The 12,037-nt window shown below is 49.1% G+C and overlaps 1 protein-coding gene across 7 annotated transcripts in view; it reads left to right on the plus strand.

Moving 5' to 3' along the window:
* ANK3 (ankyrin 3) overlaps window positions 1–12,037 on the plus strand; it is a 702,347-nt gene that overhangs the window by 598,770 nt on the left and 91,540 nt on the right. For 5 of the 7 annotated variants that reach the window (XM_074297039.1, XM_074297040.1, XM_074297044.1 and 2 more), the window contains one exon: window positions 9,826–9,949. In XM_074297039.1, the coding sequence (XP_074153140.1) occupies window positions 9,826–9,949 (124 nt within the window). Of the gene's footprint in view, window positions 1–7,828; window positions 8,771–9,825; window positions 9,950–12,037 lie in introns of those variants that run through there. The other 2 variants (XM_074297046.1, XM_074297045.1) reach the window with 2 other exon arrangements.

Genomic DNA, 12,037 nt, shown 5'->3' on the forward strand with positions numbered 1-12,037 from the left:
TAACTTAGCCAAGATTGGTCACATGGGTAGTCATCACAGAACCAAGACTGGAAAGCAAACTCTCTACTTTCAAATGTAACTCTCTACCTGGTTCTGTCCACCACATGTGGTGTACCCCAAACATTAGGCTAAGACACTTGACCTATTAGTGATTGTAATTGAAGATAAATGTGATTACATCGAATCATTCAGTTCACACACATGGATTTCTATCCCGCCTTAAAAATCTTAGGATGCTCTGATGCCATGGGATTCAGCAAGAAAAAAAAGAAATAAGATCTTTAAGATCCTTAGATAATTACCCAGTGCCCATCACAAGTCCTTTCCAAATTAAAAAAAAAAAGAAAGAAAAAAGAAAAGAGAAACTAGAGTGTGAAATGTCCTTTTAAATAAAACAAACCATTTCATTCATTTCTTCACATTATGGTCAGCCATAAGAAATAGATAAGTACAATTTGGTAAATTATTCCATCGAGGAGAAATGTTCTCAGGCAATATCTAGATATACAACGTAGAATTTGGAGGCAGAGAACCAGGGTTTTAATTTTAGATCTGTTGTTTACTTCCCATTGTAAATGGAAATGATTAGATCTTTCTGGGTTGTCTCATTTGTAAAAAAGGGATGTTGAATTGGATGTCCTCTCAGATTCCTTTCAATGAATCTCAAGGGTGCATTGACTTCTTCACAGTTGTTCCCTTCTCTTCTCCTCCAATAGGATTTTTAGCCATCTTTCCATAATTTCTCCATAGAAGATCTGCCAATACACTGGAGGCTCTTCAGTAGACCTTCCAATGTTGAAGGCCCCTAGTAAAACACTTAAGATTGCCCATCTACTATCAATCCCTTTTTTCATTTATATGGCTAATCCATAGACTTGCCAGGAACACATTTCTTTTATGGTTAAACTTTTAAATCATCTCTGTGCCAGTTTGATTGGTATTACTCTGTAAAACCAACTACCATTCCTCTCCCTATAACCTTTGAGGCTACCTGTACTTTTTAAAATAGCTTTTTATTTGTTTTGCTGAGGCTATCGAGTTAAGTGACTTGCCCAAGGTCACATAGCCAGAAAGTGTTAAGTGTCTGAGGTTGCATTTGAACTCAGGTCCTCCTGACTTCAGGGCTGGGGCTCTCTCCGTTGCACCACCTAGCTATCCCCAAGGCTACCTGTACTTTTGATCATAATGTTTTGTTATTGGCAGCCAAACATACTACATCATGAGGATAGTGGGTTAAAAAAATTACTTTTGCTTTGTTTTGATTTTTTTTGTTTTTGTTTAGAGACTAATTTGGGATTATTAAAAAAGTAACATAGTTTCCCAGATACAATCTCCTATTAAACTTTGGACCAGTACTTTGCTAACTGCAATGCCAGTCCAAAATTAAATATACTATATATTTATATGTATATAAACATAAAGGATTTTTATATTTTTATACAAATATATGATACATATATTCTGATGATTTAACTCAATGAACCATATATCCTAAATCTGAGCAATTTATATGTTCTTCATCCACTTTGTTTTTCCCATTTGGGTTACTAGATTGGTATATGTTGAATGGCTATGGATAGCATAATCAACCATGCAATATTTCAATTTATTGTGAACAAAATTAGGGGCAGTTAGGTGGGGACAGTAGATAAAGTGCCAGGCTTGGAGTCAGGAAGACCTGATTTCAAATCTAACCTTAGATACCAGCTGTGTGATTACAGGCTGGTCATTTAACCCTATTTATCTCAGTTTCCTCATCTGTTAAATGAACTAGAGTGGGAAATGGCAAAGCACTGCAGTGTCTTTGCCAAGAAAACCTCAAATGGGTTCTCAAAATGGTGAGTTTGACTGAAATGACAGAATAACAACAAACAAAATTAGCTTTAGCCTATAACTCCCCCTTAAAGAAATCAAGGTGGGTCTGAGAAGTATGGGACAATGGACCTGGAACTAAGTAAGATGCTCTGTTCATTTGTTTTTATTTTAAGGAGGTTTTTTTTGGGGGGGGTTGGTTTTTATGTGTGACCGTGTTTGTATCGTGAGACTTGGCTCTTGTGAGGGCTTGGCTGTGGAAGTCTGTGTGTCTGTCTATTTGTTGTCTTCTAGTCCTGTTAATATAGGAAGGCAGGAATGACTAAAAAGAATAAGGTTTGTTAAGGTATAGACATAATCATCGCAAATTTTGTGGAGCCAATGACGTCTCAGTGAACTTTCAGATTCTGAAAAACTATTTCATAGAATCCTAGCATTTCCAAGTTAAGAGGGACCTTAGCAATTAATATGGGCCAACTCCCTTTATTTACTTACCAAAAAATCTATTTCTTTCAAATTCAATTCAACTCAAGAAATAAATGCCTCCCATGTACAAGGCATTGGAATTGGCCCTGAGGATACAAAAGGCAAAGAAAAAATAGACAGTTTTCAAAGAGGCAACTTTCAATTAGGAGTCAGATCCTAGAAGCAGAAAAGTGAATACGAGGAAATTTGAGGAAAGAATACGGTAACACAGGGAGGGTTATGGGCTGAGAACTGGAAGGGACACCGGATGTCACTTCAATCATTTCGTTTTGCAGCTGAGGAAACTGAGGTCAGAGCAGCTCAATGATTTGCAAGCTTCAGGAGTCTTGAAGGAAACTAAGGGTTCTAAGACGGGCCGAATGAATTCCTGTCCAGGGCAAAAAGAGTCTGCAACTAGGCCAATTTGGCCCAGAAATAAAATGTCTGAAAGTGAATAATATGAAAAAGTTAGGGAAAAGGAAGCAGAAGCCAGACCACGAAACCTGTTAAGTTGAGAAACCTGTATTTTATCCTAGAAGTAATAAGTATCCATTGAAGATTCTTTGGCAAGAGAGTGATATGGGCCCATCTCTACTGGAGGAAGAAGATATTGGAAAGTGTGTGAGAAGATTGGAGTGGGAAAGAATTGGAATCAGGGAGACCAATTAAAAGGCTATAGCGATGGGGCAGCTAGGTGGCACAGTGGGTAGAGCACCAGCCCTGAATTCAGGAGGACCCGAATTCAAATCTGGCTCACTTAGCTGTGTGACCCTGGGCAAGTCACTTAACCCCAGGAAGGAAAAAAAAAAAAAAAAAAAAAGCTTTATTGATATCCTGGGTGAGAAGCCAGGCCCTAGATTAGGGAATGACTGTTTGAAAAAGAGAGAAGGGAATATATATGAGATGTTGGGTAGACAGTATTTACAAAATTTGGCATTTAATTGGACATGGGGCAAGAGGAAAGAGTCAAGGATGGCTTGGTTTTTAATCTCAAAAGGACAGTGTAGCCTCAGAAAAAATAGAAATATTTAGAGGGAGAGTTATAGATTTTAAGTCTTAGTTCAGACATATTGACATGTGACATAGTCTCTATTTGAATTTGAACACAGGTTATCTCCCTAATTCTATTTAGTCTAAAACTAACCCCAAAAAGGGTCAAGCATGGGGGAGAGGAACTGAGAACCAGGAGAAGGAAGCGCCATATAAACCAAGAAAGAAGTGCCTTCAGAAACATCAAAAAAGCCAGTTGAGCTGATTGATGGGCTCTGGGTGGGAATCTACTCCAAAGTAAATAAAAGACTGGGGAGGCAGAGAAGGCAAAATGGGGAATGCCCTTTAGAAGAATTTAACATTGAAACTGAGATCTCATTACTACTTATGGGATCTCATATGAGATCTCATAAGTAGTAATTACTTATGGGAGGAGTAGGGTCAAGTGAAGGTCCTTTAAGGAGGAAAGAAACCCTAGTATATTTACTGCCTGCAGGGAAGATTCCAGACCTCCTGAGTTGCAAAGGAGGGAGGGAAAGGGACTAAGAGAAGCATTTCCCAAAGAGGTGGGAGAGGATGGGATCAAGCACTTTATCTAGGAGAGAGCAAAAAAATCTGGGATCCTGGAGAGGCATTATGAGGTGCATAATTGGGCGTGAGGTTGCTCAGTACTAATGACCGCTATTTTCCCATGGAAGTAGGAAGTCCTCTGGTGAAAAGGAGCTAGGAAGGGGCCAGAGGGGGAGGACTGAGAAGGAAAGGTGAGGCAGCTCCTGCCCAAGTACTGGAGAGTCAATCAGGGATGAGTAAAAGGGGTTGTGAGGCGCTAGTGACATTAAGATAAATTGGTAGTGGAACCAGTTAGTACAGTTGGGTGACTTCCTTCAGCAAAGTTCAGCAGTGCAAGAGGAGGAGGGAAAGGCGGATGGAGGGGTGAACCCAGGCCTGGATCTTGGCAAGGCATTCGTGAGCAATGTACCCAAGGGAGAGGACGGGCTACAGTTAAACTGGTTATCGAGGGCCACAATTGAGAAGGAAAAAGCAAACTAGGGCTGCTGATAGTGCTGGGGGTATTTGTGTCCCGACTCCTCACGACCCCATTGGAGCCATTTCCTTTTCCATGAGGAAACCGAGCCCAACATGGTCAGGCTAATAAGGGTCCCAGGCAGATTTGAACTCATGTCCTCTCTGTGCCCAGTACTCAATCCACTGACCACCCAGTTGCCTAGAAGATCTTAGGATTCCCTGATGGTATTGGTCACAACGATGACAAGATGAGAAAAATAAGAACACAGCCTGTGACCTTGAGTTGCTCTCAGTCAATGAGGCAGGGAAACAGCAGCGGACCCAGGTGAGCTGTGGTCAGTCAGCAGGCAAGTGCCAAGTGCCAGGCACTGGGACGACACAGAGGGAAGACAGTCCCTTGCCTGGAGGGGCCACAACAGCTTCCCAGACCCCACAAATGTAACAAATGCAACTATTCCAAAGTGACGGGGAGGGAGTGGCTCACAGGTTCATATATAAGTGTGTGTGGGGGGGGAGGTATAAATATACATATATACAAAGTAAGGCCAAAGTGATTGGGGAGGTATGTAAAAATGTATTTTTTGTATACAAATATGATTTATTCAAAATAAATTCAAGTGCCAGGGACAGGGGATAGCTAATAATCAGGGGAACTGGGAAAGGATTCCGAACTTGAATAAAGCCCTGAAAAGAGCTAGAGGGCACATGACATAGTGATGATGTAATAGGGAGGGTGTGATAAGGGTTAAAGAGAAAGCCAGGGGTCATAGTGGACACTGAGAAGAGGCAGAAGAGACTTTCTGCTAAGGGAATCAGGGAAGACTACAAAGAGGAGGTGGCATCCGGGCCGGATCTTGAGGGCCAAGGAGAGGAGAAGGGAGTCTGTTCAATTCTCCAGATTAGAGATCCCCCTTTGGGGTCAGACCACAATTCCAGCTGCCCACAGATAGCACAAGAGTCCTCTCTAGAACACTCTGGTCTCCTCCTCTCCACTCCTCATCTCCATCCTGCTTTCAGAATTCCTTTTGGATGTATTTTCGGGTGTGTCCATCCACGCTTAGCCCATTCATGTAAATGCTGCCCTTCAGAGCCCTGGTCCTGGGAAGGCCCTTCTCCTCCCCCAAGAATCTGTCAGTCAGAACCTTCTCAGTGCTTCAGAACCAAGGCCACGGTGGACAGTCACACTGTGGGCAGTAAATGAGGCTTTGCTGCCTAAATAAGGGGACTGGCCTCCTCCACAGTGCTTAGTCTCAAGGACCACATTTCAATAACCCGCATTTTGGGGTGCTTTCCCATGGTACCCTGGTGGGACAAGCAACGTGCAAGCGGCTTTGTTGTGTCCTTTGAGCCCTAGTCGTGTTTGATTCTCTTTCTTGGCAGATAATGGAATAGTTTGTGATTTCTTTCTCCAGCTCATTTTCCTGATGAGGAAACTGAGGCAAACAGTGTTCAGTGATTTGTCCAGGGTCACTCAGCTAGTAGAGGCAGCATTTGAACTCGGATCTTCTTGGCTCCAGGGCCACAGCTGTGTCCACTGAGCCACCTGGGTGCAGGTTTATAGCTATGTGTGGGTGTATATATGTATATACATACATAATACATATGTATATACCTATATATACACACACATGTATCTCCATATATGTGCACTTATGCATATATACGCATATGTACATATTTATATACATGTATATGTATGTATATAATTATATATACAATATTTACATATATACACATGTATCTCCACATATATGCACTTATGCATATATACACGTGTGTATGTGTATATTTATATACATGCATATGTGTATGTATATGATTATACACATATACAATATTTACATATATACACGTGTGTATATATTTTTTATATTTATCTCAAGCTATGTTTAGGATAATGTAAAGGGGCCCTAATAATTAAGAAATAATTTTAAGAGGAAAAAACTTGTTAGAAGGGGCTAAAGGGTGGGATTTCAGCCAGGGGAATCCTGTAGTCTCCCTTCCTAGAAAGATAGCCTCCGGGGGTAAGGTCCGTTTCGTTTTCCTCTCCCTGTCCTCTGCACAGTAGGGCGTCTCACACCCAGGAGGCTTTTAATGTCCCTTTGTTCATCGAAATGCTCTGCTTTCCCGTCTCTCTACCTTTTTGGAGCTCTGACCACACTTAGTTTCATCGTCCAGAATAACTTGGCTGTTTCTTTTTAAAAGTGATTTTTTAAAAAGTTTTTAAGACGAGTCCGACCATCACAAATGGAAGGGCGCCGGGCTGCGGGAGCGCCCATCGTGCCCATCGTGCCCATGCGCTCCTGCCGCCTCCAGCAGACACGGGGCGGGGCGGGGCCTGGGGCTGCTTCCCCGGAGCCAGCGCGGGAGAGCCGGGAAGCAGCTCCGTGAGTCTGGAGGGCGGGCTCAGGAACAAGCTCAGCCAGGCCTTGGAGACGAGAACAGGCCGGGAGGCCCAGAGCTGGCTTCCATACGATGGCGCCTCGGGGCCACGTGCGGGAAAGTCAGAAAACCCAGGCCCACCTGCTGGCCCGCTCCCTGCTGAGGAGCTCGCCTTTTAGATCTGTCCGTTAAAGGAGGGTGAACTAATTCATCTCCAAGATTCCTTCTGGCCTAAATCACTGTCTCCTCTTACGGGGTGCACCAGAGTCCTGCCCACTGCCGCGCTTTTATTCCCATTTTATAGATGAGGAAATGGAGGCCGATCTCTCCACCGCTCTTTACTCTGAATACAGGTTCCGTCCGAAGGGAGCTTGTTTTCCTGATTTTTACGTAGGGTCTCTAAGGCTGCTTACCGAAATCCTATCAAAGCAGCATTAGAGCTGGACTGCCAATGGCCTGAAGTAGCAGATGGATGGCGCCGTGGAGGGAGCACTGGTTCTAGATCAGGGAGCCCCGAGTTCAAATCCAACCTCAGATACTTACTAGCTATGTGACAGAGGGGGAGTCTCTGCCTCAGTTTCCCCATCTATAAAGTGAGCGGGGGAGGCATGGGGACCCATGTCACTACTTTATGACACAAAACAAAAAATGGCGCCCCGGAGAGTTGGGCGACATTGAAGTAGGGAGCGGAGAAGGTTTGGGAAGCAAAGTCGCTCCCTCGTCCCTCCTTATTAATACTCCGCGCCGCTGTGGGCCAGCCTGGCGGGCCGAGGAGACTTCCCTAGGTGGAAGCTCAGGGGTCACGGACCCTGAGACTTGGAGCACCTGAGGAGGCGAAGGGACGGATCTAGCCGCTGTGTTTTACATTAGAGTAATCGCAGGCCCGTCCCCACGGGTCCCGGGGGAGGGAGCGGCGGGAGCGGGACTCGAATCCGGCTCCTCGGACCCAGATGCAGCCCCCTGGCCCCCGCAGCTCTGCCTCAGAGTCGCCATTGCCAGCCCCCTCCTCCAAGGACGGGAGAGCCTCCTCTCTGTCCCCGTCCCACGGGCGCTTCAGGACTGAGATTTCCCCGCGAGCCCCGACATTTCCCCAGGGCATCAGGCCGCGTATGGGGCGGGGCCGGGGGAAAACTCCCCCCCCTTCTCCCCCTCCCCCTCCCAGGGCGCCTGCCGAGGGAGTGCGTGTGGGACCCACATCGGGGACTTTTGGTCCTTCAGCGCGCCGAGCCCGAGCGGAGCAGGCCCCGCTCCGGCCGTTGGTGCGGCCGCCTCGGCCCCGCTCTCCCGCTTCGGAAAAAGCGGCTCCGCTTTTGTTGTTTCCCGGCGGTCCCCGGGCGCCTCCCCGCGCTCCTTCGCCGTCTCCCGCCGCGGGGCAGCTCCTCTGGGCTGCTGGCTTTTTTTTCCCTTCCCACCTGACGGCGTCGAGAACCGCGACTCCCGCGGAGGAGGCCGCTCAAGGTGGCGCTGGGCTCCCGGCGCCCGGCCGCCCCTCCCGCCCTGCGCGCGCCCGCGGCCCCCCCGCCCGCCGCTCCGAGCCCCCGGCCCGGTGGCCTGGTGAATTTCAGGCCCTGCTGCTCAGTAGCCGCGGATCGAATTACAGGAAAACTAGAGCGGCGGCGCTGCGCGCTCCGCACATTTACATACAAATAACGCCTCCCGGGCCGGGGCCGGGGTCGGGGGCCGCCGCGCTGGGCCCTCGCAGTGTTTAATCCAATCAGGAGGAGCTTTAAAAGGATGTCTGCCGCGTGAAGAGAAAGCAGCTTGGCCGCACTCGGCGCCGCCGGATGTTTGGCGGTTTACTTCTCTCCCTCGCTTGGCCCCGCTGGAAAATCGGCCGCCGCGCCGCCCTCCCGAGTGTGGGAAACGATGCGGCGTGAGCCCGGGCGCGCCCGCGCGGGGCCCGCGATGCCGGGGGGAGCCGGGCGCCGGAGGCGCGCCCAGTGAGCCGGCCGCGGGCGCCGGCACTCCGGCTTCGGAGCTCGGTTCGAGACCTCGGCCGGAGCCGCTCGTGGGAGCCCTCGGAGACAGCGCGTCGGCCGCCGCCGGGGCCGGTTCTGCTTCCCCGCCCGGCCCGGGGACATGGCTTTGCAAGCGAGTAAGGTTCTCTCTGGGGTCGGTGCTTGTGAGGGGCTACGTGCGTGTGGGACGGAGCCCCGGGGCCGCCGGGCCGGGCTGCTAGCCCCTTTGTTTTATTTCGAGAACTTTGCAAAAGTCTTTAGTCTCCCCGCCTTCCCGGGGCAGCAAATTGAATTCTGAATGAAAAGCCGCGAACCCTTCACCTTTGAGACCACACAATAGCAGCGCCTGCGAACTCCCGGCCAGAACTTTTTTTTATCCCGGAGCGGGGGGCGGGTGGAGCAGCCCGGGAGCCCGGCGGGCGCCGCTTTTTATCGGGCGCGGAAGGCTCCCCCAGGGACAGAGGAGCATCTCGAACCCGCCCTGTCACTAGGGCTCCCGCGGGATGGAGCGGGATGGAGCGGCGCGCGGGGAGCCGGCGGTCTCCTGCTAACCCTCGGCCCTCCGCACAGCCCTGAAGTTTGCATTTCTCAGCGGAGTTAAGCCTCTCCCAGGGAAGGCAATAGTGAAGGGCCAGGTGGAGCCCTCCAGGCTTTGCACTCCGCTTCCCCGGAGTGTTTTTTTTTTTTTTAATTCGATAATGGAGACTCCGGATGATAAAAGATTGTTTTTACTGAAGTTTCACCCAATTAGGAGGGAGGGAAAAATAGGCGAGGGGGAGAAGAGCTGTCACAGTCTCCCAGCTGTGTCCATTCAAACACGTAGCTCTCATCCCCGGCCTCTTTGGGGGCGTAAGGTCCAGAAGTTCTGCTGCCCATTTGGGGAGCAGGGTCTCTCTTTCGGGGCTGCGCCTTTCACGGCCCCACGAGCGGCTCTTCTGACTTTTCCTTTCTTTTTGTTCCACACTAACCTCTCTCGGAATTTCCTTCTCGCTTGAACTTTTGCCGGACACTTTGCATTCTCGGTCGAAATTCCCGAAAGCCCGGGGGTGGGGGCGGGGCGGGGGCGAGGCCGGGAAGGGGCAGGAATGCCAGGGGGGTGTTTCTCCGCCGCGGGAGCGGGCGTTTGTGACCGCCTCGGCCGAGGGGAGCCGGAGCCGGAGCCCTCTGACTTTCGCTCCCTTTCTCGCGGCAGGTGAGGACGCGATGACGGGAGACACGGACAAGTACCTCGGGCCGCAGGACCTGAAGGAGCTGGGCGACGACTCCCTGCCTGCGGAAGGATACATCGGCTTCAGCATGGGCGCCCGCTCCGCCAGGTATGTGTCCTGACGTTCCTTTGGGCCGCGGACAGCCGCGGCGGAGCCTAAATTGCCAGCTTGGGCCGTGAGTGCTCTGGGAGAGCAGGGCGCCCTTTCCGGGCGGCCCCTCGTGTCCGTGTGTCCGGGTCCATGCTGTGTGGCTGAGCATCCCGCCCTTCTCCCCTCTGTGTGGTCATGCTACGGACGCGCGAGCCCCGGCGCTTCGGCCGTCCTTTCAAAGATGTGGTTGTGGAGGAGGAAGATTCGGCCCGGGAGCCTAAGGCCCCGGTGCCGGGAGGGAGGGGCCCCGCTCACTCCGAAATCCCAACAGTACGGCAGCCGGCCGCTGGGCAGGCTTTTAAATTTTACTGTGAAAATGAGGAAAACTTCCCAGTGCCATTTATTCCCCTCCTTCCCAAGCACTTTTGTACGCACTTGGAAGCCCTTGAACTATTTTGTTTGGAAAGGCCCGGAGGCCGGAGGTTGCAGGGTCCCCGGCCTTCTCCCCCGTGAGGAGCCGCTCCGGCCGCCCCGAGAGGGACACTCTGGCTGGCCCTGTTGTGGATTAACAGTGTTTGCTGACAGCGAGTTATTCTGAAGCTAATAATTAAACCTCCCGAGCCGGAGCCCTGCAGACATTTTCCTATAGTTTAATGATCTGCCGTAAAGTTTCATTGTCCCAGTGAAGGAGCAGCCGCACTAACCACTAAGTGTTTGTCCTCCTCGGGCCTCGCGCCCCCTCCCCGAAGCACCGGATCTCTTCCAGCTTCTTGTCCTCTCATAAAGTTTCCCTTCCAAGTCCTTCCTAAGAGAGCCTAAAAGAGGCTTCATGGGGTCCGCAGAGGGCTAACGGAGCCGGGGGCACTAAAAGAAAATGTGCACGTTAATGAGCCCGAGTCAGGCTTCAGTGTTATTGGTGCACATTTTTGGCGTTCTTGGGAGAGCGGTGTTGCTGTCACTCAGTGCCTTCCCCGAAGATGGAGGAGCCACATAAAGCAAGGCCTTAAGTGTTAGGGAAGAAGCTGCTTAGGGACCGGGCCTCCGTCCCACCCTCGGCTGGGGTCCGAGTGCGGCTGCGCCACATGGGGAGGCCCGGCCTCCCTGAGACCGGAGGCCCGCAGCGTGGCTTTGCTTTCTGTGGGAGTGCTGAGGCTTTCCCATGTCTGTTTCAACAGCCCCGTTATTATTTGTCGCTACTTGCACGTAATCCATTTTTACATCGGCATATGTTATGCTCAGACATACACGAAATAAGTAAGGGTCACGCTCTCTGATGCTTGTGTTTCAAAACAGAAGTGTTGTGGGATTATCGAGCGAACTATTCTGAGTGTAACATTTAAAAATTGAAGTCATAAAATGTCTAAGTCACTCAATCATACATTTTTTTCTTTTTCTTGTCTGATTCTTTGCTTTCTATTTCTCCTACTTCTTCTCCCCTATAAATTCTTTAAAATAGTCCTAAGATCAGGTAAGAAGATTTGTGGCATCCTTATTGCATTTCTTCCCATTCCCCCTCTGCTTATTTTCGTTTTTATTTTTCAGCATTGTGATGTGTCGTGATGTGATTTTCGTTTTGTGCTCCGCTTTAGCAAGTTTCCTGGTTTTTTGGCAAATTAACAAGTGGCCTGATTGGTCTCAGAGTCCCTGATCGGAAATTGCCAGAATTGGGGGCACAACTATTAGAAGAAATTAAACCAGTGCATAAGGACTATAATTCAATTAACAAGTTGTATGAAGCGCATGAAATCGTGGCAGGTCTTTAAAATGAGCAAATAATTTCCCTAAAGGCCCCTTTGTTTGCTGGATGCTATCTTATTTGAGCTTTTAGGCACATAACACATTTTGTGAGACATGACGCATGTGTTTTTCTAATATTTCCCACAAATAACTTTCAGGGAATCCTGACAGCCACACACAGTTTAATAAAACTATGTTAGGCTTCCCACCACCCCAAAGGTGAGGGCAAAAACTGGCTTTAGAGGGAAAGTCTGTACTTATCTATTTGAATAATTCAGAGAAAAACAAATGAGAGTTATAGGCAAATTCACACTTGTCAACATGAAAAAAAAGTCTACATCTCAGATATCCATCTTGCTCAGAAAGAAA

The sequence above is a fragment of the Sminthopsis crassicaudata genome, chromosome 2, assembly GCF_048593235.1.
Source record: "Sminthopsis crassicaudata isolate SCR6 chromosome 2, ASM4859323v1, whole genome shotgun sequence".
Lineage (NCBI taxonomy): Eukaryota > Metazoa > Chordata > Mammalia > Dasyuromorphia > Dasyuridae > Sminthopsis > Sminthopsis crassicaudata.